Source organism: Hemiscyllium ocellatum (assembly GCF_020745735.1).
Source record: "Hemiscyllium ocellatum isolate sHemOce1 chromosome 40 unlocalized genomic scaffold, sHemOce1.pat.X.cur. SUPER_40_unloc_1, whole genome shotgun sequence".
Lineage (NCBI taxonomy): Eukaryota > Metazoa > Chordata > Chondrichthyes > Orectolobiformes > Hemiscylliidae > Hemiscyllium > Hemiscyllium ocellatum.
Window position 1 is genome coordinate 709,506 of NW_026867526.1, and position 22,556 is coordinate 732,061.

At 40.9% G+C, this 22,556-nt stretch overlaps 1 gene segment (V, D, J or C); it reads left to right on the forward strand.

Annotated features, from left to right (window-relative positions):
* The first annotated feature begins 125 nt into the window (after nucleotides 1–125).
* Nucleotides 126–21,241, forward strand: LOC132808802 (Ig heavy chain C region, membrane-bound form-like). The segment is given in 9 exon segments: nucleotides 126–258; nucleotides 387–696; nucleotides 1,106–1,167; nucleotides 11,583–11,894; nucleotides 14,982–15,293; nucleotides 16,994–17,302; nucleotides 17,758–18,087; nucleotides 20,898–21,025; nucleotides 21,165–21,241. Coding segments are annotated over 9 exon segments (1,821 nt in total).
* Nucleotides 21,242–22,556: the final 1,315 nt, after the last annotated feature.

Genomic DNA, 22,556 nt, shown 5'->3' on the forward strand with positions numbered 1-22,556 from the left:
TGGTAAATACATGAGCCCATGTGTTGGGGCTGTGCAAGCTGAGACCAGGATCCAGTCTCAGCCTCCAGCAGGAAACCAACAGGCGGAAGCTGTAAGCCTGCCCTTTCCGATGGCCATATAAATCCTAGGCACTGGACCGTAATTCAACACTCCGGGATCGGCTTTGTTTAGAAAGATCTTGACAGAACCGCTTCCCAGAAGTTATCAGAATGATTGTGTCGACAATTTTTCTCAGTTTATTACTGACTTTCTTATCATGTGAGTGTTTTTTGTTTAAGTCTGTCTTTGTTACTGTCTCAATGTTAGTCTACCTCAGGAATGTAAAAGACTCAGGCATCATTTCATCTGCATTAATGCTCATGGTTTATTTCTTGTCTTTTTTAAAGGTGTCCACTCGGAGATTGTTTTGACCCAGCCAGAGGCAGAGACTGGCCGTCCCTCAGCCAGCCTGAAACTGACCTGTAAAACCAGCGGGTTCGATATCAGCAGCTACTACATGTTCTGGGTCCGCCAGGTTCCCGGCCAGGGTCTGGAGTGGCTGGTTAGCTACCATACCTCATCCAGCAGTTACTATGCACCAGCGATTAAGGGTCGATTTACTGCGTCCAAAGACACTTCAAACAACATTTTCACGTTGGACATGACTAACCTGAAGATCGAAGACACCGCCATCTATTACTGTGCAAGAGACCACAGCGAGAGGAACCAGGGCTCGACCCATTCAAAAACAGCTCGAGGGAACATTTTGTCAATTCCATCATAAACTGATGGTCAGTTTGAGTTTTAAATGCAATTATACCAACTGCGATCTGAAGCAGACATCAGGCTGCCTCTTACAAAGCTATCAAAGAGGAAATGTACCATTTAAACTAGCAAACTGGTGACACAATGGGACAATGTTTTAGGCAAGTCATATGTACTGCTAACACTTCCATCAATTAAATGCTCGGACAAAATATATCTGACAGCTCAGGAAATCACTGCTAATTGTTATGTCAACTATGGCATTCATTCTAAACATGATCGGTACTAAATGGCTCTTTCAAATGAAAATTGAGACCTAGAGTAAAGAACAGAGAATGAGTGTACTGGTCCACATCATTGTGATACTACAGTGGAATTGGAGTGATTACTGGGGCCAAGGGACCATGGTGACAGTGACTTCAGGTGAGAACTTTGAACATTCTTAGACTTAGACTTACAGTGTGGAAACAGGCCCTTCGGCCCAACAAGTCCACACCGACCCGCCGAAGCGCAACCCACCCATACCCCTACATTTACCCTTTACCTAACACTACGGGCAATTTAGCATGGCCAATTCACCTGACCCGCACATCTTTGGACTGTGGGAGGAAACCGGAGCACCCGGAGGAAACCCACGCAGACACGGGGAGAACGTGCAAACTCCACACAGTCGGTCGCCTGAGTCGGGAATCGAACCCGGGTCTCAGGCACTGTGAGGCAGCAGTGCTAAAAACTTTCTATTCATGTGACTAATTTCTGAATTAAATGAAACTCAGATTCTGTGCTGAGTTTGGTTTGGTTCGGATTGATTTTTGTTCAGACTGATTATAGACTTCAGTTAAGGCTCAGAAAATAGTTAAAATGGTGATGATGGAGTCAGTTGCTCGGTGTATCTCTTTTTTTTGATCAGATGGGCATTCTATGTGGCTGGGTTACTTGAAACACCTAATGTCTCTTAATCAGTCAGCTATAAATAATGTTTAATGTCAGTGACACCCTGACTGTGAGTTTTATTATCAACAACAAACCCTAAGAATTCAAAGATGTTCAAGATATTACCAAACATGACTAAAATATGCTAAAATATCATTATTCATTTCCTGAATATATGTTCTTACCATGATTATATTTTCTCATTTATTTTGTTAATTTTGTTGATGCCAAGCAGGTTAGAAACTGTCATAAAAGTTTCTTGCGGTGCTATATTGCATTCTGTTGATCAGATTCTGAGTTTGTTTTACTTGATTCTGTTGAACTGAGTTGATTGGATTTTGGCTTTGTTTTAGTTGATTGGGTTGAACTGTGTTGATTGGATTCTGACTTTGTTTTTACTTAGTTTTGTTGAATTTTGTTAATTGGTTTTTGAAATGGTTTTATTAGATTCTGTTGAATTGAATTGGTTGGATTCTGATTATGTTTCATTCAAATCTGTTGTTTTGAGTTGATTGGATTCTGATTTTATTTTCCTTGATTCTGTTGAATTAAGTTGATTGGATTCTTATTCAGTTTGTGAAATTGATCTGCGTTTTCATGCTTTCTGAATTGGTGTTTTCTTTCTGGTGAGGAGATTGACTCTCTGGAATACTTTTCATAACCAATATTTGTGAAGTTCTTTTGTTTTTCATGAATCATTTCTGCATTTGTTAAACTTATATGACACATTTTTCTCTGCTTGATTGAAAACATTGCATCTATTTGTAACGGTGTGAAAAACAACTTAATGCAGAAACCCGGAAGTGTGAGAAATGAAAAAAACAAGTTTTTAATGCATTGACTTTTTAAAAAAAAACTCCGTTCTAATTGTAAACTAACTGAATTTTGTTTTGAGTAGCCTCGTTCAAAATAAAATTTGGGACTAAAATCTGAAACTGCAGAATTGATCAGATTATGTCATTGAAACTAACTTAAAATTATAATGTGGTAATTTTCGTCCATTCAGTAATTTTGTTTTGACCATGAAGTGATTAATCAATATATGCCTTCAACCCCACTCTACTGTGCGCTGCACAAGATTGTCATGACCAGGAAGGGTGTGCAGGTTGGAAATAAATTGAACTATTGCCAGAAACGTTACAGTTTTAAGTGTTAAGTCCCCTCACCAACAAGGTTGCTGTTATGACTTGTTATTTCTATTCGATTTAATCATTAGTTTGCTTGATTCTGAGTAGCTTTGTTAGACTTCAATTTGTTTTTTTTGTGAGGTTACATCATGTTCTTGGTTCTGTTGAAAATGTTTGCAGAGCTAGTTCTGCTGCAAACACACCGTGCTGTGATCTGGTGATCGTTGATCTGTTGAGGAGGGACTGTGCTTGGGTAACATTAAATGTGTTATATTTGGGAAACCGTTTCTGGTTTCTACATTGTTTTTGCAATGTTAACACGGTTGGTGACAGTGAACTGCTCTTTCCTCATTCAATACAGTCAGCATGCAAGTTAAAATTTCATAAAGCCGATTATTAAGTGAAAGGCAAATCGCAAAGGTTTTAGAAATGAAGGGAAAACAGATACCTTCAGGCACCATTTTTACTTAAAATAAATAATGAAGGATTAATCTAATCCATGCTTTACAATCCAAATTCAAAACTCAACTATCTAGTTCACTCACAACGTCTGTCTTTAAACAGTTTACAAGTCATAGAGAAATATAAATAGAATTTCAAAAGTCTAATGTTCTAATAGTTCTTGCTCTTGAGCAAAAATGCCATGACTGTGCTATAATTGATCAAGAAACACCTTTCAATTCCGCTGTACACGACATACATATTTTTCTGGCTGGAAAAGATCATTGGCAAAGACCATTTGGAAATTCTGCTCAATTCTATGAAGAACAGATCAGGTTCACTGCTTTGATCAGTTTCACACATAACTTGAGTTAATTAATTGTTATGTCCCTGATTAAAATGGATTTGCAGGATAAAAATAAAACATGAACTGAATTATTTAACCTGCACAGTGCTTTAGGTGTTCCCAATCTGTGCATTTTAAATAAATAGTTACATTTTACAACAAAATATCAACTGAAGAGTCATTCTTCAGGAAACAACTGCTATAGTGAGTTATGTGACCAAGGCCAAATTTCAAATTAATTAAAGTAATCCACTCATGAACTCGCAGGGCAGCATGGTGGCTCAGTGATTGGCATTGCTGCCTCACAGCGCCAGGGTCCCAAATTTGATTCCACCCTCGGGTGACTGCCTGTGTGGAGTTTGCACATTCTCCCTGTGTCTGCGTGGGTTTCCTTCGGGCGCTCTGGTTTCCTACCACAGTCTAAAAGAAGTGCAGGTCAGGTGATTGTGCAATTGAGCACAGCCACAGTGTTCAGGGATGTGTATGTTAGGGTGCATTAGTCAGGGGTAAATATAAATTAGGGGGAATGGGTCTGGGTGGGCTACTTACTATTCAGAGGGTCAGTGTGGAATTGTTGGGCCAAATGGCCTGTCTCCCATACTATAGGAACTCTCCTCTTAAAACCATGGGGGAACTTGCTGCAAACGCAGAGAATTCATTTGACATCGATGTGTTCAGGCGGTGCAGAGTTCACAAATTTGCAGAAGACATGAACTAGAGGATAACAGAGCACATTGTTTATTCAGACATTGAAAATAGAGTAATATTTATTTTAATTAATATACTTGACCAATTTATTGCAATGTAGCGATCAGAAGGAATCTGCTCACATTAGTTAAGTGTGACAATCATTTAAATTAGATTTCCGGCAGTAAGCATCAGGCCATTTGGCCCAACAAGTCCACACCGACCCTCTGAAGAGTAACCCACCCAGACCCATTCCACTACCCTATATTTACCCCTGACTAATGCACCTAACACCATAGACAATATAGCATGACCAGTTCATCTGACATGCACATCTTTGGATTGTGGGAGGAAATCCACACAGACACAGGGGAGATTGTGTAAACTCCACATAGGCAGTTACCCGAGGCTGGAACCGAGCCTGGGTACCTGGATCTGTGAGGCAGCAGTGCCACATTTACTTAGACATCTGTTAAAGTGGGCAACTCCAGACAGAAGCATGTTTTCAATTCATACCTTTTTAAACATTTTAGTTCATTAAAAGCAGTTAACAAAAAAATAACCTTGCCTTAATTCCTTCAACAGAAATGCTTTCCACACTGGAATGCAGTATTGTTTATACAGTGCATGCAAAATCTCCACAGTTCAAGGAACATTTTAAGAATATGTAAAAATAATTTAGAAAATAACCCATTTCCTCCAGATCTGTGCTTTAATTGGCAATATTTCCCAACTTTGTTAAATGCAATGATTTACCAAGTTTATTAACTCAGTGGTCATTTATGTTCATTGTGAACACATTCTCGTTCACATTAATCCACTGGTTAGTTCCTCTGATGAATATTCAATTACAGTGAATATATTTGACGTGAGGAGTTGAGCAATGTATCCTCTGGGATTAAGTCTGTTGTACAGTTTGTTTCAGTGCTATCTCTGACTAACTTGTCAACGGTCCTGACCATTTGTAAATTGCCCAGTTCGGATACCTGAATCTCAGATACCTTTCATCTCGTGCTTCAAAACCACTTTTATCTGCCAGAAATACAATATTAGATTAGGTGCCTCAGAATTGAGAACCCTGACTAAGTTGTTCCAATCAGAATGAACATTTCAGGGACAAAAGGCAGATAGCAAGAGTTTTGAAATTGGTTGTTGGCAACAAGAGATATTTGATTGAGCGAGGCAGAGGGAAATATGCTGCATATTTTCTTTGTGCCTCAGTTACGGGGAACATGTTTCGTGGCACAATGTAGAATCAGAATTTGTTTTTGCATCTTATTATTTGAAAACCTATTATCAATGTTTAATGTCACTGGCAACGGTCATATTACACTTCAAAACATTTTAAACTTTTTCAAACTAAGTAGACCGTCTGGTGCAGCAACATTCACAGGGGAAAGTGGAAGGGAGTTCGAGGTTGGAATCCAGTGACAGTGAATTGATGGCAATGCAATTCCTAGTTTTATTCCTCTGTAGTTCCCATAGAGTTTGAACAATTTGGAGCTGCTGTCAAAGTATTCTTGGATAAATGTTGAAATGTTACTTTCATTGTACAAACATTCTGGAACAATCCCTGGTTGTTGGAAGGTGTTAATAACTAACATGGTTTATGTACTGTCAAAACAGATGGGCTGTATTCTCCGTGATAGCGTCAAGTTCATTGTGTTCAGGTCTGTTGTGAGGTTGTAGTAGGGTCCCTGATTCTGTGCCAGGTGGCCTGTGTTCACTTACAACCTGTTAGAGAGGTATGCAACACCATCTCTTATCAGGTTACTTCAATGCAAGAAAGCAGATTGAGATGTTTGGGTGTTTGTTGGAATTCCACTCACAGAGGCCAGTGAAATCTATTCAATCGCTGTCCTGACTTGTGTCTCTTAGATATTAAACAGAATTTTGGTGGTTAGCAGCTTTTTCCAGATCAATATTTGTTCACAAGCTTTTGGGCATCGCTAGATGGGGTTATTGGAGTAAGTGCTCAAAGAAATCCCAGCTTTTGACTTGCTGTTCTAACAATATCATTTATAACTAATCCCGAATGAATCATTTTCAAAGTATATTTGATGAGATTTTGCTGAGGCTGTTTTACTTTATATTAAACCAGTGCTGTAGCTGAATTTGATAGTTCAGTACGGTGAGGGTTCTGCTGAATCCAACACTTGCAGCAGATGGTGATAGCTTTTCAGTTGGTCTTCCATTGCTATCTCAGACCATCCAGTACCTCTGCTAAGAATTCTGTTTCCAACAGGAGTCAAGCCAACCTAATCACTGTTTGTCTCAACAGGTGTGAGCTCTTGTACCAAAAACATGAAAACAATTTGGTGAAGAGGGGGTCTTTGGATGCGAAAGGTTAACCTTGCCTTCTCTCCACAGGAGCTGCTAGACCTGCTGAGTTTCTTCAGCAGTTTCTGCCTTTATTTTGGTTTTCTAGCATTTAAAGTTTGTTGTTTCATTGAAAAAAGTTCTGTTCGATTAAACACGTTCTTCAGAGAAAAGACACATTTGAACAAATTGCGAATGTTCAGAGATATTATTGAATTTGAGTGCCCCGATCTCGAGCTGTAGTTTCACAAGAAACTATTATGAAGTAACAACACACTGCAGAGTGCAGTGGCTGCTGTAATTGGGTGGAAGTTATTTTGATCACTCAAATAGAGAATGTCAATGATCCCGTTCCAAATAATCAACAGAAGTTTTTTTTAAAGCATGTGTAAAACAATTAACTTGTTGAAATATTTTAATAAAAAGTATTCACGGCCAGTGCCAGCTTAATGAATGACACAACGACAGGAAGGTAGGAACAAGAGGAGGGCACTCAGCCCCTCGAGCTGTACCACCACTTACTTAGATCATGGTGCATCTGTGAGCTAATCCACAGGTCTCCCTTTGGCTAAAACTCTTTAACACCTTTGTTTAACAAGCAAAAACTATTCCAGATTTACTGATTCGACTGCCCATAACAAAGGGAGACACCATTTCTGAAAGACATTCCTGTGAGGACTGTGACACAATGAGGCTGGAATTAATTGCTCATGAAAGTAAACTTTAAATCTCTGACAATTTCCAATTGAAACATCCTAATCATCATATTTCATTAATTTAACACTATACTTCCCTGGAATCAAGAAATATAATGTGTGATTGCCTTGCTAAAAATGAGGAGAAATTGAGGACTGCAGATGCTGGAGATCAGAGCTGAAAATGTGTTGCTGGAAAAGTGCAGCAGGTCAGGCAGCATCCAAGGAGCAGGAGAATCGACGTTTCGGGCATAAGCCCTTCTTCAGGAAGGGCTCCTTGGATGCTGCCTGACCTGCTGCGCTTTTCCAGCAACACATTTTCAGCAGTTGCTAAAAATGAGGGAAGCTTCTTTCCGATTATATGATTAAGAAATAGCTCTGTTCATTCAGTGAAAACACAGTCAAATTACACAAAAGGAAACCATGATTTGGAGATGTCAGTGTTGGACTGGGGTGTACAAAGTTAAAAATCACACAACACCAGGTTATAGTCCAACAGGTTTAATTGGAAGCACACTAGCTTTCGGAGCGACACTCCTTTATCAGGTGATGGTGGAGCGTCACTCCAAAAGGTAGTTTGCTTCCAATTTAACCTGTTGGACTATAACCTGGTGTTGTGTGATTTTTAAAAAAGGAAACGATGTCATCTTGTGTAGACACACAAGTGCCTCAAATAATTTTCAATTCTTCCAGTGGTTGTTTGAATCTCTAGACAGGTGTGGAAGTGTCAGACTTTTTATATCGCCAGTTGTCATCAGTCTATTTGAATTGCTGAAGTTTGTGTGGTATTAGCACATTCACAGCGCTGTTAGGAAGTGAGTTCCATGGCTGTGATTGAGGAAGAGGAAACGGGCAGGGAAATAGTTGAGAGTCAAGTTGAAGTCTGATTTGGAGGAAAGCTTTACATGCATGTGTGCCCTTATCCTCAAGGATCACACTTTTGGAACATGCTGCCGAAGGGACAGGTCAGCATGCAAAATGGAAGCTGAAGAAGGCATCTCGGCCTCTCTAGAAGGCTATTCCATTCATGGGATCATCATTAATCTTGCTGCTCACCAGTCTTCCCAACACTCGATAACATTGAACTTGATTGTTTCCTGTTCAACAAAACAATGGTGAATTCTTTTGGAATTCTCCACCACAGAAATTCATAGATTCAAGACTCATCGATTCTTGAAAGCGTTGTCTCAAGTACCTAGTGTGTTGAAGGTGTTTGGCACATGTACCTTCATTGGTCAGAGCACTGAGTGCAGGAGTTAGGGCTTCATGTTGTAACTGTCCAAAACATTGGAATGAACTGCCAGAGGAAGCGGTAAGTGCAGAGATCGGTCCCACATTGAGAAGACATTTGAACAGCTACAGGAACTGGATCGGTCTGGATGGATATGGGCCAAAGGCAGGCAAGTGGAATGAGTTTAATTTGGGAACTCTGGTCAGCATGGATGGGCTGGACCAAAGGAACTGTTTCTGTGCTGTACGACTTTATGACTCACTGACTTTATGGTGGAGTTGGCTCAAAGTTGGAAGGTGGTGAGCAAGTGAGGGGCTAGATTGGGCATGTGGGAGAGTTTGGGCTGGTAGGCTGGTTGGCTGTCTGCTGGGTAAACTTGCGTGCACTCTGTCTGGCAAAAGGTGGCATCAAGGTAAATGGTAATGGTCACAGGATAATTTGGTCGAATTGTGCTTGGTGGGTGAGGGGTAGTTTGAGCTGAAATGCAGGAGGTCTGTCTTTGCCAGGCTGGTTTATGGAGAGGTGGGCAGGATGCCAGGCTGGTTAGTGTAGAGGTGGGCAGAGTGCCAGGATGTTTCGGGGGTGGAAGGTCACTGGAATGAAGTGACAGGTGGATGTGTTGTCAAAATGCAAAGCTCAGAGTCTGGCAAAATGGTAGGTTGTAAAGCACAGATGCCAAAGGAGCTAGGATGCAATGTGCACAGGTTGTCTTGGGTAAGATGAGAGATCAGTGATCAAGGGCTGAGGTCATGTCTTGGGTAGTGGGCTTTTGTCAGAGGTTGTGAAAATGATGGTGCCAGGTCCAGATTTGCCATGGACCAGGTGCAGGGTGGCAGGAGTGTAAATGACTGAAAGGAATTGAGATCATATGTCCATCTGGAATATAGAATATAGAACATTACAGTGCAGTACAGGCCCTTCAACCCTCAATGTTGTGCTGACCTGTGGAACCAATCTGAAGCCTATCTATCCTACACTATTCCATTTTCATTCATATGTTTATCCAATGACCTTTTAAATGCCCTTAAAGTTGACGAGTGTACTATTGTTGCAGGCAGTGTGTGCCATGGCCCTACTACTCTCTGAGTAAAGAAACAACCTCTGACATCTGTCATCTATGTCCTCTCCTGCTAGCCATCACTATTCAAGGCAAAAAACTTTCACTGTCCACCCTCTGTTTATCTTTTATGTCTCAATTAAGTCACCTCTCAACCTTCTTCTCTCAAACAAAAACAGCCTCAAGACCCTCAACCTTTCCTCATTAAACCCTCCCGCCATACCAAACAACATCCTGGTAAACCTCCTCTGAACTCTTCCAAAGCTTCCACATTCTCTCTATAATGTGGTGACCAGAACAGTACACAATACTCCAAGTGTAGCCACACCAGAGTTTTGTACAGCTGCAACCTAACCTCGTGGTTCTGAAACTCAGTCCCTCTATCGATGAAAGCCAGCACAAAGTATGCCTTCTTAACAACTCTATCAAACTGGCTGGCAACTTTTAGGGATCTATGTACATGGGCACCGAGATCTCTCTGCTCAGCTACACTACCAATATGGATTGCCTTGGATGTGTTTTGTGTGATAGGGGTTGTGTGTTCTGGGCATGATGGGTGTATAGCAGGGTAGGGTTTGTTAATGAGAGTGGAAATTTTGGTCTAGGCAGGGTAAGTGCAGTGGTTAGTCTGAGAGATGAGGTTTGGTGGTGAACTGCGGATCAGTTTGATAGTTATTAAAGTTAAAATTACTTGTTCATTTCTCAAATCATATTTATGTAAATACTCAGCTGTAACACTCCAAAGTCTCTGAACCTTTATGGTCCTCCATTTTTCAGAGGCCTCCAGAATTCAGATCATTGTAAATGAGATGTTTCAACTTCCAGACAATTGGCCTGAGTTCAGCCGTGACAGCCATCCTCCCCATCCCAGTGCTCAGCTCCTGCCTGTGCTGCTGCTGCTGTTGCTGCAGTGACATTTCTCCCAGAGAGAACATTCTGCCTTGCAGTGATAAGTGAGGAAGGCTCACTGGACCTGATTTCCAAGTATGGGGACGGCAAACACGAGGGGACACAACTTTAAAGTGAGGGGAGATAGGTATAAGACAGATGGCAGAGGTAGTTTCTTTACTCATTGAGTAGTAAGTGTATGGAATGCTTTGCCTGCAACGGTAGTAGATTTGCCAAGTTTAAGTACATTTAAGTTGTCATTGGACAGGCATATGGATGTACATGGAATAGTGTAGGTGGGATGGGCTTCATATTAGTATGTCAGAGCAGCACAACATCGAGGGCCGAAGGGCCTGTACTGCGCTGTACTGTTCTATGTTCTATGATTCACTCTGATTTCTCTCCGGGGGTACTGCCAGCTGTTGGGTATTTCCAGCAGCAAGGTACCTAGTGGGGCGGCACGCTGGTACCGTGGTTAGCGCTGCTGCCTCACAGTGCTAGGGACTCGGGTTCCATTCCAGCCTCGGGTGACTGTCTGTGTGGAGTTGGCACTTTCTCCCATATCTGTCTGCATTTTCTCCCACAGTCCAAATCTGTACAAGCTGGGGGAATTGCAAATGTTGTGTTCAGTGATTGGGAGGTTAGGTGCATTAGTCAGGGTTCACTGTAGCATAATAGGGTAGGGGAATGGGTCTGGATGTGTTTCTTTTCAGAGGGTGGGTTTGGACTTGTTGGGCCAAATGGCCTGTTTGCACACACTGTAGAATTTGGATGAATCTGCATTTCCTTGGTTTGTATTTTGTGAAACTTCTCTGCTCTTCACAGCAATCCAATGAAAGTGTCAGTTGGTGAGATCTTCAAACAGTTACTGGGGTGGGATCAGGATGTTCTTCTTCCTAAATTTTATGGCAATGGTCAAGGTCGAGGGCATGTTTCTAAAGAGGGAACCAATGATCATGATCAGCAACTGGTAGGAAACAAAAATAAACTCCAGTTATGCTGTAGACTTCAGCGGGAGCATACTGGCAAACATTTACAGCTGAGGATACATTTGAGTAACTGATAAGGTCAAATTAACAGAAATTAACATGCTCAATTGGTCATTCTATTGTAGGGACACCATCTCCCCCCACACTTTATGGCCTGGTCTCCTCCTGTGAGGGGCACAACACTGATTCTACAATCTTTGGTTGTTTGGTGGTGGACTATTCCCCTGACGTCACCAAGGTAACCTGGAAGAAAGGTGGGGAGCTAATCACGAATGGTGGATTGAAGACTTACCCATCAGTGAGAAACAAGAAGGGAACCTACACCCTGAGCAGCCAGTTAACCCTGCCCAGGTCAGCGGTAGATTGCCCCAACAAAATCTACTGTGAGGTTGAACACAGCGGGTCACACTCACACAAGAGCAAAGAAATGCCATGTGGTACGTATTGTGGGAACTGAGATAAACAGAGCATCTGGGATTAATATGAATAAGGCATTATTTATAACCATTTTCACAGAATCACCTTATGCAGCACAGGAAAAAGGCCCTTTGATCCATCCAGTTTACGCCGATCAATAACAGCCACCTAACTATTCCAGTCCCATGTGCCAGCACATGATCCATTGCCTTGTGTGACTTGCCCTTGCAAGGATGCATCTCAATACTTCATACTTTTTATGAGGGGCTCAGTTTCTACATGACTTATAGGTGCTGAGCTCCAGGCTAACACCACCCCCTGTTTGACTTTGTTTTCCCCTGAGATCCACTTGGAACCTCCTGGCCTTACCTTCACCCTGTGCCCCTGAGGCATTGATCTCTTCATCAAAGGGAAAGATTTCATCCAGTTTACCCAGTCTACGCCTAAAATAATTCTAGACATCATGATAATCTTCTCCCTCATTCTCCTCTGCTCCAAGGAAAACCCCTGTCTATCTCATCTAGTTTCATAACTAAAACCCTCCAACCCAGGCAAGATCCTGGCAAATCTAATCAATACTGCCTTCAGTGTAATCACATTCCTTCGATAACGTGCACACAACGCTTCAGTATGGCCTAACCAGTGTTCTGTTAAGTTCCAGTATCATCTCCCTATTCTTCATTGTCAATGTCTAGGCTAATAAAAGCAAATATCCTGCCATCTTCTTAGTGTCTTTATCCAGACGACAAAGTACTATAGGGGATCGGTGGGTACATGCACCAAAGATCCTCAGGCCTTTCTAGGGTTCCACCATTCAAAATGTCATACCTCACAGATTCTTCTGCCGAATTCCATCACCTTAATTTATCCAGAATAATTTCCATTTGCAACTTCTCTTCACATACAACCAACCCTTTTATATCCTCCTGCAATCTAAAGCCATAATGCTCATGACTTCAACATGACAGTTTTCATTTCATCTGTGAATTCACTGATTAATGCTACTAAATTTGAGTCTCAGTTATTGGTATGCAAGAGAAATAACATGGAAATCAACACCAATCCCTACAGAACACCAGGAGACATCGATTTCCAGTCATGCAGACACCCGATGACTATTACCTCCTGCTCCCATCACTCAGCCAGTTTTAGATCCAATCTGTCAAATTAACTCGGATGCCATTGGCTCTGATTATTGCTATCATATGGACATCGAGTTATCTCTCTGAAGACTACTATCAAATTGTTACACATGACTTTCTCTCAATAAAACCGTGCTGAAAATTGTTGATTTATCTTCCAAATGAAGACTAATTTCACTTTTCAATAGTTTCCCTACCACTGAGACTAGCTTGACAGATCTGTGTTTTCATTATTTATCCCTTCCTTTGTCCTGCGTAACAGTGCAACATTGGCTGATCTACACTCACTTGGCACAACTGCTGTGGCCAGACAGTAATTCTAAATTATTGTCAGCGACCCAACTATTTCATCCTTTGCATCGCTCAACCGCTTGGTATACTTTGCATCTGCCCTGGAAATATAACCACTTTTCATTCAGCAAGACAACACAGAACATCACGTCATGTGTCCTAATTTCTGAAAGTACATCACAACACCCCTCCATGATGTCTGTCCCCACATTGTCCGTCTTACTAGTGAACACTGACACAACACATTCGTTTTGACCACAACCTAATCCTCCGGCTCCACTCCAATAATAACACTTAATGGGCATTACTGTTTCCCGAATCATTCTTTTATTATGAATGAGCCTGTAACTTTTAAAAATATTTTCCTTTATTTTGACTGCTATTATTTTCTCATGGTCCCTTTTGCTCTTCTAATTCCTTTGTCTTTCAAACTCTCCCTTGCACGTTCTGTACTCCATACTAATTTCTATTGTTCTGAGATTTCAGTATAGACCGGAAGCTTCCCTTGTTTCTCTTTATCTCACCCTCCATGCCCTTTGGTGTCCAGAGCCCGCTACATTCTTGGTCCTATTCAGTGGCTTCCTGGGAAATGTCCTCCCTGTGATTTTCCTCTTTCTTAAATGTGTCACACTGCTCTGACTCAGATTTACTAATAAGTGTCAGCTTCCAGTCCACTCTGGTTAAGTCATTACCTGATCTTACTAAAATTGTCCTTCCCCTTTTCAGAACTTTGGGCCAATGTCTATTCCTTTGCAGTACAATCTGAAATCCAACTGATTTACAATCACTGTCTGCAAAGTGCACCACCATTGATGTTTTACCCACTGGGTCGACTTCATTTCCAAAAGTTAAGTCCAGGTTCACCCCTTTCTTGCAAGGTCTGGATTAAAATTCTCTGTATTAACACATACTTTGTTAAAATATTCTCCTGGGGGCATTTTCAGAATTGTGCTCCCTCTAAACTTTTGACACAATGAATATCCAAGCCTATGCTGAGGAAGTTAAAAACCTCTTTTCTCATTCCCCTATTTAATTAACATTTCTCTGAAATTTGCCCATGTCTTTGCCCTTGGTCTTTTGGACCTATAGTAAGGTCTATCGTGCTCTCCCAGTAGTTATGTTTGCTGTATTTTGGTTTTGAAGTACTGTCCATTTGCCTTTGTTCGAGGAGGTATCCATGATTTCATTTCTCTTTACAGCCTAAAATACTCTTGCCAGAATTGCGACAGAAGCAACATTCTGTGCCGCAAACCCCCGCCCCTATCCTTTTCCATCTTTCCCTGTCTCGCCTGAAGGCACTAAATCCTGGAATATTGAATAGCCACTCCTGCCCGGCTCTCAATATGTCTCCGTGATAGCAACCGCATCATTTCCTCATTTATGGCGGTATTTCATCTGCCTTGTTCATCAGACTCTGTCATTAAAACGAATACCAACCAACATTCTGATGTTACCGGCCAATCGTTTCTATGCCTCCTTGACTCCCTTGCTGTGTCCTATAATTTTAGCCTTTCACATTGTCCTGCGGATCTTTCTGTGTGGATCCCAGCTTCTCCAGCACTCTGCACAATTATGATTCTTGTATCCATTAACCACAAGAAACCTTGATATATGAGAACTGATTGTATTTGTTATGAAATTCATCAGATAATTTATGCGATGTGTTTCCTAAAGGTACAGGTCCTCTCCCACCAACTCTTCTTCTAACTGTCAGCTCCAGTGAAGAAATCGCAAGCAGCAAGTTTGCAACCATTGTCTGTTCAATCATCGATTTCCATCCGAAGTCAATCTCCGTGAGTTGGTTGAAAAATGGCCGACTCTTGGATTCTGGCTTCTTCACGTCTCCCGTGTGTGAGGCGAACGGCAACTTCTCGGTGACGAGTCGGCTGATGGTCCCTTATGGTGAATGGTACAACAGCGCTGTCTATACCTGCCAGGTCACTCATAAAGAGAACATTCAAAGTAAAAACATCACCGCACTCCAGGGTAAGAGACACAGACTGAGAGAGCTACGAATCACTCTGAACTCTGATGTGAATCAAACACACTAATTTATCAGGCGTAGCAAACAGCACGGTACAGCTTCTCGTTTCCCAACATGTCACATATCTCATTTCAGTTTGAGTGTTACATGAGCATTGCTCATAATTCAACATTTTGGCAACTCAGAAAAGCATGTTTCTTCTCTGTTGAAGATAGATATATAGACAGTGAGCTTTGTTAAATAGTTTGTTGCCTGACCATGCTGGGAGAGGCATTCAGAGTGCTGCAGAGGGCTGTGGAGACCAGGCCATTGTGTATATTCAAGCCAGAGATAGTTCGGCTCTTGTTTAGTGTGGGGAGAAGACAGTAGAATGGCTTTAGCCAGAAACGTCGATTTTCCTGCTCGTCGGATGCTGCCTGACCTGCTGTGCTTTTCCAGCATCATTCTCATCTAAACTCTGGATTGGCCGAACAGCCTTATGATGTTGTGGTCTCAAAATGACATGGTTAAAATATGCAGTGACCCTTACTTGAAAATATATCAAAATGCGTTCACTGCTTCATTCCCTGATCAGGAATGACCTGTTGGCCTTGGACATTGTACGACATCGATTTTTATCTTGTACTGAGCTCTTTAACTTCATTTATGGGATCAGACCACAGACCAAGTGGGTATCACATTTGATGAACTGGGATAAACGTGATCTCACTGAGCTTCTTTAAGATGCTTTCTGTAAGTAGTGGATGAGGGAGGAGAATAAATTCTGGTAAGAATGCTACAATAGGGATGCATGAACTAGGAACTCGAGACAGGCTGATTTAGCCGGGTTTGGGGTGGCGATGTTTACACAGTGGGTAGTGGATGTCTATAAAATTAGTGTACATTTCCATCACGTTTGTAGATTAATTTAAGACTCTTTTGTTTTTTTTTCTCCCCTGCTCTATGAAGAAATTAAAAAATGCAGCTTGGTAAATAGAGTGAAAGTACAGACCAGTCATGAACGAACTGAATGGAGGGAAAGACTTAAGGAGATGGGTGTCCTTCTCGATATCCAATGCTGTACTCATTGTCTTGTTTTCAGATCTACTCCAAACTCAGCCTATGAGGGACAATGACATAAATTAGAGAATGACATCACACCAATAACGCAAAGTATTTTTGATCACGTTAAATATAATGAACAGAATTTCCATGGATATTCACTGCTTCTGTAACACTTTAGAACTCTGCAAAGAGAATAATTATAATTTATTATAATTTGTCCGAAATTTGGGATGTGATTTGGCAGTCAGCATGACCAGCAGCACTTGCACCTAAGGGTTGTGAACATGGAATTGAAATCATTATATTCAGATTACTCTTGTCACAAGTATCAATAGATGGTCTTAAGTGAGAGACAAACTCTGAAAGAAAGGTAATTCCATGGGTTACATAATAGTATCTTCGATGATTTTACTTTTTTCACAGGTGTCACTTGTTACAACGCCAGTGTTCTTTAGGAATAATGACACAGGGTATGTCATAGGTAATCACAAATGCTTTCACAAATCAAAATACATCAACAATAGTAAGCATTGTTTCAGCAATGGTTGGAGTTGCCATTTTGAAGGTGGTGTCTTCACCCTGTGAAGAAGTAATCTGAAGATTGGGTGTTTGTATCATAAAGGGGCATTTTTCATTGACTTTGATTTTTGTTTCATAGAAGATACCGAGTGCCACCCTAACACCGTTAAAATCCTCCCACCGCCAGTAGAACAAGTCTTACTGGAGGCGACGGTGACGTTAACCTGTGTTGTGTCCAATCTTCCTTCTGGAGTCAACGTGACCTGGAAACAAGAAAAGAAGTCTCTGAAATCAGAGATTGCTGACCAGCCTGGACAGAATCCCGACAGCGTGATCAGCAAATTAGACATTTCTACTGAAGCCTGGCTGAGTGGCGTTACTTTTGAATGTGTGGTGTACCATCAGAATCTACCGACTCCACTGAAAGACTCCATCCACAAGGAGAAAGGTGAGCGGTGAGATTAAAACACAAAGCATCCCATGTGTAATCCAGATCCAGTTACATCAATGGCAGGCTTTGATTGGTAATGAACAAACACCGTTGGGAGCATTAATGATGCATCTGAAGGCAGGATAGCTAAGGAGCTGATTAAGCAAAAGACGGACCAAAGGATATTGTATTCTGATTAAGTCAGATAAGGTGGGAAGAAACCTGGGTTGTGATGTCACCATCAGCAATGACAGTTGGACAGAATGCCCTTGTTGTGGGCTGGAAACATGGAGGCAACTTTCACATTAAACTTTACTTTTTTTACTGAACAGAATGTGTACCATACTGCTCCTTTAGAAAAGGAAAGTGAATAAATCCCAAATTAAAAATGGCATATTTTAATATTTAGTGTAATTGTGATATTGGTTCAGGATGTTTTTGGTTGATTTATCTTTGTCTCAAATATTCTGCAGTGATTAATCCGCTGGAGCCATCAGTGTCGGTCCTCCTGCCACCAACAGAAGAAATCTCCGCTCAGAGGTTTCTCTCCCTCACCTGTTTAGTGAGAGGTTTCTCCCCCCGAGAGATCTTCGTCAAGTGGACAAACAATGACAAGCAGGTGAATCCCAGTAACTACAAGAACACCGAGGTGATGGTGGAGAGTGACAACACTTCCTTCTTCATCTACAGCCTGTTATCCATTACAGCGGAGGAGTGGGCCAGCGGTGCTTCTTACTCCTGTGTGGTGGGACATGAAGCGATTCCATTGAAGATCGTCAACAGAACAGTCGATAAATCCAGCGGTAAACCGAGTTTCGTAAACATTTCACTTGCACTGATGGACACTGTTAATTCATGTCAATAAAAATCTCAAAGTTGCATTTAATAATTCAACAGAAGTAATAAAGTTTCCTTTTCCTCCGGTTGTGAGTTAAATACTGAATTAGTTGTTTCTCTCTCTGACTTACACTGCCTCGGTGTAGTTAAAGTGGGTTATTAGCAGGTCTAGGACAAGTGTCTTGTGCAGTTAATGTTCTCTGCTCAGATACACCCTGGGTCAGAGACAGAGTAAAGCTCACTCATTGCAGGATTCCGCCAAGTCCCTTATCCATCCTAAATCCCTCTGTGACAAAATCTGACAATGTCCATTTTATGTCAAGGGTAGAGCACGAGTTTTGAACTTGGTGTTCTTGATTCCCCCCATTGGACATTCTTACAAAATTCATGTCAGTTTTGAACTGCCACATTGCACCAATTGGAAATGTAAATTTAAGACACTTTAAAATTAAATTTGATTGGAACATACCAATCGTAAAGAGTGCAGAACAGTTTGAATGTAACCTTTGTTTCTGGGGAACTGCCAGGGATCTTGCGCCAGCGCATGAGTTGACAGAATGTATCTTCACTTTCACACCAAAGAGAATCGACAGATAAGTTGTCGTGGAGCAGAGGGGAGGGGAACAATGAATGGTCTGTCCTCTTGCTCCCTGTGCAGAGTTTTCATGGTCGATGTCCTCTGTAATGTAACCCCGTTACTAACAGGAACAGTCAGCTTCTTGCTTACTGTCCAAAGATTGAACATTTCCATGCAAAATAATAACTTTGAAACATGTTGGACATACTTGGCTCTGTTAACAAATGATTAACATCGATTCCCATAATCCAAAACTGGTGTTTGCATCATCCCGGTTTGAATTCCATAGTTTTGTCTCAGTTTTCTGGAGACATGGGATCAATTCTGGTATTCGAATACATGATATGATATTGTTTCACATACAGAACACAAGTAGACATTTTCTAATAAACATATTCAGAAATGTTATCTCTGGGGCAGTGGGGATTTGAACTCACGCCTTTTCTCTCAGAGATAGAAATTCTATCACTGCAACAGAAGAGTTGCTCATAAAATGCTTATCTCTCCACGACGATGGGAAATGTTTCCTACAACACCAAGGTCAAATCTAATTATGGGCAATCCATTAAAATTAGAACAATAAATTAGAATAATAAAAATTGCAGTCTGGTATAAGAACAGATACAGAGAGATGATCACAAATGCACATGTAATGACACATATATGGGCTCTTACCTAAAGACACATATTTATGTGCACACTCAAATGTGCATATAGATAAGATGTCACACACGCATACTCGCACAGAGCCACACACTCACCTAAGCTCATACAAAAACTCACATACACCGAAAGAAAATTATTTGCACAAATGAACAGGGGTACTCACACATAACCATGAGAAATATAGACACACGGTAACACACAAATGGGCATGAATACATATACGTTCATACAGCAAAATGCGTACAGACATACACGCAAGAATACACAGATACAAATTCCGAAAAATGTCCTCCCACATGTCAACTCATACAAGCACGTAAGTGCACAGAGATAAATATTAATATCATTATTTTCCCATTTTCAGAATCACAAACATACGATGACAGAGGCAGCTTAATTAGTTATTTTTAAACCACATTGATCAACGTGTATACAATGTCACAGGTACACACAAATTCAGAGTCTCACATGCAGACACACAAGTGCATAGATCACCAAATAGAAGGGCGTTTATTAAATAAGGATAATGGGCACAAGCATCAGCAAGCATCCACACACAGTAACACAAACAAGCTTCGCAGGAGATGGTTTGGGAAAGATTGCCACACAAACAAACATCATCATATAAATACAAACATCCATCAAAACATAACATTGCATGCTAACATTTATTAAGCATAAACATGAAAATAACCTAGTTTAGGTAGGACCTGAAACAGACACATAAGCACACATTTTGGATAGCACTAATGAAAAGTGAACACTCACAAAGACATTACAAGATAAGCATAGGCAGCAACAAAATGGCATATTAGCATGATGATGCTGACACAATGTGAAAAGACCAAAATTTCGGTGCCCAAACACATGAGCACACCAGCAGTAAAGGAACAGGAATATGTTTATTCATGCACAGACTCCAACATGGGCAAGAGTGAAGTAAGAGACTCTCATAACCACATACACAAACATTAAAGGGAAACCAAACACACCAAGCAGTAGGTCAAATAAATTAAGGGACACATGTACAAAAACTTATTCCTAAAGATACAGATCCTACAAACAAAAAGATGAAGCCATGTCCTGACTGTGATGTCACTTATATTCATGATTTGCCAAGCAATTGGTCACCAATACATAAAGGTGAGAATCACATTTGAACTTTTATTCAGTGATGGCCACAATTTTCAACTAAAGTGCTGTCACAGCCTATATTTAAAATATAATGATATAATTGAAATAATCATTTGTAATAAGCATTCCTCAAATAAAACCCTTAAATAATAGATTAAAAGAAAAATAATTTAAAACGTTCTGACATGGACAATGAAGAAAGAACATGTGCAATTAGAATTTGTAATTTCTTGCTGAGAGTCAATAATGCACTGATGGATACAGATAAGAGTCACACTTGAGAAATACCTGACTGCTTTATGAAGATGTAATGGTCTCTAATTACATGACTTGGATACACATAGATCGATCTGGATCAATAAACGATCTAAATGCGTTCCCTCGGCTTTATATTCATAGATTCAATAGATCGCACTTGGATTGAAGACTATGACGATGATAACAGCAACATCTGGACAACTGCTTCCATGTTCATCACCTTGTTCTTCCTGAGTATTCTCTACAGCGCTGCCGTCACTCTGGTGAAGGTGAGAATAATCACATCTTTCTCACGCCAAACAGTCCAATATGTTTTGTGAAATCTCGAAGTGTGCCATTGAATAAACATTAAATCTGAAAGTCCCTGATCATAAATATCTGCGTCATTGCTTTATCTCTCTTTTCCAGGTTAAGTGAATGAATTGTGGACTCCTTTGATTTTCCTGATCTGCTTATCAAGGTCTCTGAATTCCCAATCTACAATCTGTCCTGTTGCTGACTCTAACAGTGAGATCACTTCAGTTTATCAGTGTGTAACTGAGACAATTATTGATGGATTTTCGTTTTTACTTTGATATCTTTGAGATGGTTGTGGTTGGAAGAATTTGTAGCTTCCCTGTTGTTTGATGCCCATTTGTTTTGTTTTTATTTGTTCCTTACTCAGAATGGTTGCCTACCCTTTCTGATGAGCCTTTGTATTCCCTTTCTTGTGACTGTTACTGATGTACAGAAAATTCCCACCTCACAGCGCATGTGTTCTCGTCTCAATGTGGCAACCAGCCATTATATTCACTTCTGTTAGCTTTTACATCAACTTTTTGGATAAAAATGCTTTCTGAAATGGTTAATAAATCTCAAATGAATATGCACTAACCTTGAGTTTGCTTCATTCTTTCTTCAAGGCCAGTCAGTAATCATACATTTTCCCACATCCTACTCCTTTCCCAGCCAAATACTTTCACTTGTTCTGTTTGGTTGTGTTTCATCCAGTCATTTAGTTTAATGTTGCGCTGCCATGCCGCCCACTAATGTAAATACATCTTTCACACGAAATGCCTGATGGAACACTCCAGAGGCAGAATGATGAGAGAACATTTCCTCTTATGCACCAAGGGTCACAGCCTCGGGTCACGTAATGATACAAATTAGGAGCTTTGCTCCACCAGAAGCCTATAAAAGGCAGGCAAAGGAGTTTGAAAGTTTACTCTACACCGTCTAACCACATGTACTCCCAATGTCCGGACAGCCTGGGTTAGTAATGCATAAATTGGCACCTAAAATGCCCGACGAAACATTCAACAAATGTTGACCAAAAATGTCAACGTTCAGTCAGGTAGTCAATCCAAGGGCTGATTCTCAGAACTGGAGTTTTTCTCACACATAAATCTCATGGAGCACAATTCCTGGGATCTATTTGACACACCACACCTGTCAAATCCCAGGGAATGAGACTGGGATCTATCTGATACAGGGATATTACTGAACAGCAACCCTCAAAAATAATAAATCAGAGGTCGATGTTCATCAGAGCTCATGAGTCCCTGAAATATTCAGCCATTGGGATCTCTATGACACAAGACGGAATTGAGAACCTATCATAGCAACTGTTCACAGAGTCTGGGAACTATCAGCAGAGGAGAACATTCTCAATTTCTCAGAGATGGTGAGGTGTATCATCCCGGGAATAATGTTGTGAATCAGTCACGCACCCAATCTCATAACTTCGCATTTTGTCAAAAATGTGGCACCTGAAACTAGATGCAATATTCCAGGTGAGACAAGAGACTGTTTGATTTCAGT